Source organism: Pygoscelis adeliae, unplaced genomic scaffold (assembly GCF_000699105.1).
Source record: "Pygoscelis adeliae isolate BGI_AS28 unplaced genomic scaffold, ASM69910v1 Scaffold32, whole genome shotgun sequence".
Taxonomy (NCBI): domain Eukaryota; kingdom Metazoa; phylum Chordata; class Aves; order Sphenisciformes; family Spheniscidae; genus Pygoscelis; species Pygoscelis adeliae.
The window spans coordinates 1784269-1785257 of record NW_008824368.1 but is presented as its reverse complement, the minus strand read 5'-3'; the positions used below and the strand labels follow the sequence as shown (position 1 = coordinate 1785257).

The following is a 989-nucleotide window of genomic DNA, read 5'->3' as shown; positions in this document are numbered from 1 at the left end:
CCCGAGGAGGGGAGGCCGCCGGGCAGGGCGAGGTGGGACGGGTCCTTCTCGGCCTCGGATGGGGTAATGTGCTTTTCCGCTTCTGCACCCCGAAAATGAAAGTGTTTTCTTACCTGACGTGTCAGTCGTGTCGCGTGGCTCGCCGTGGGCAGCCCCTTTAATGTCGAGTAAATGATGTTTATCATAACGCGTAGCACAGCATCAGAATCCGGGCTCTGGCGCCGGTGAAGCTCTGTAGGCCAAGAAGAGACTCTTGTGAGAAACCTCCCGTTCCTGGGTTAGGAGAGCTGTGCAGGGAGGCGGTGGTGAGCAAAGGGGATGCCCCTGCCAGAGCCTGCTTCAGAGACCTGAGGAAACAGGTCTCTCTAAAGAGAGAAACTGCTCAGAGCTTTTCTGGGCAATTAACATAGCTCTTCAAATCTCCGGGGAATAGAAAATGCAGGTTCTGGGTTACGCACTGCAGGCTGGCCCAGAGCAGTTCACACTAAGGCAGTGAGCTCACAGGAGCTTGGGCTGAAGAAAACTCTTACAGCTTCGCTGGTTGTGTTTCGCCGATTGCCAAGGGTGTGCAACCTTTATAGTGTATATAGCACATGGACATAGATACAGATATATGGCGTGAATAAACAATAATAAATGATTGAGAGGTAACAGTAGGAAAAATGTCTTTGGCTAAACAATGTAGAATAGTGATTTTTTTTTCATAATTGTTGAAATGATACACAGATATTGATGATTTCTGAGGTTAGAAGAACTCGACAAATTGTTGAACTCCCTGTAGCTCTACCTGTAAGCCCTTCTCCCAATTTCGTACATAGTATTTCTTTAAAGCAATTTTATATTTTAAAATTTCCATCTTGTTTCAGATTGTTGTGCTCATTGTTAATCCCTGCATTATTTCTAAGTGGAATTTTGTGTGTTTGCTTGGTGGTACTACTGTGGGGAATACGGCTTTGGATACAACAAAGGAAAAAACAGTTGACCTCAGC

At 46.2% G+C, this 989-nt stretch overlaps 1 protein-coding gene across 1 annotated transcript in view; it reads left to right on the top strand.

The window, feature by feature from the left end:
• The first annotated feature begins 58 nt into the window (after nucleotides 1-58).
• The window catches only part of ALG11 (ALG11, alpha-1,2-mannosyltransferase), a 5195-nt gene continuing 4264 nt past the window's right edge, over nucleotides 59-989 (top strand). Inside the window, exons 1-2 of the mRNA XM_009319969.1 lie at nucleotides 59-63; nucleotides 867-989. The exon at nucleotides 867-989 is cut by the window's right edge and continues 108 nt beyond it. Of these exons, the coding sequence (XP_009318244.1) occupies nucleotides 59-63; nucleotides 867-989 (128 nt within the window). The remainder of the gene's footprint in view (nucleotides 64-866) is intronic.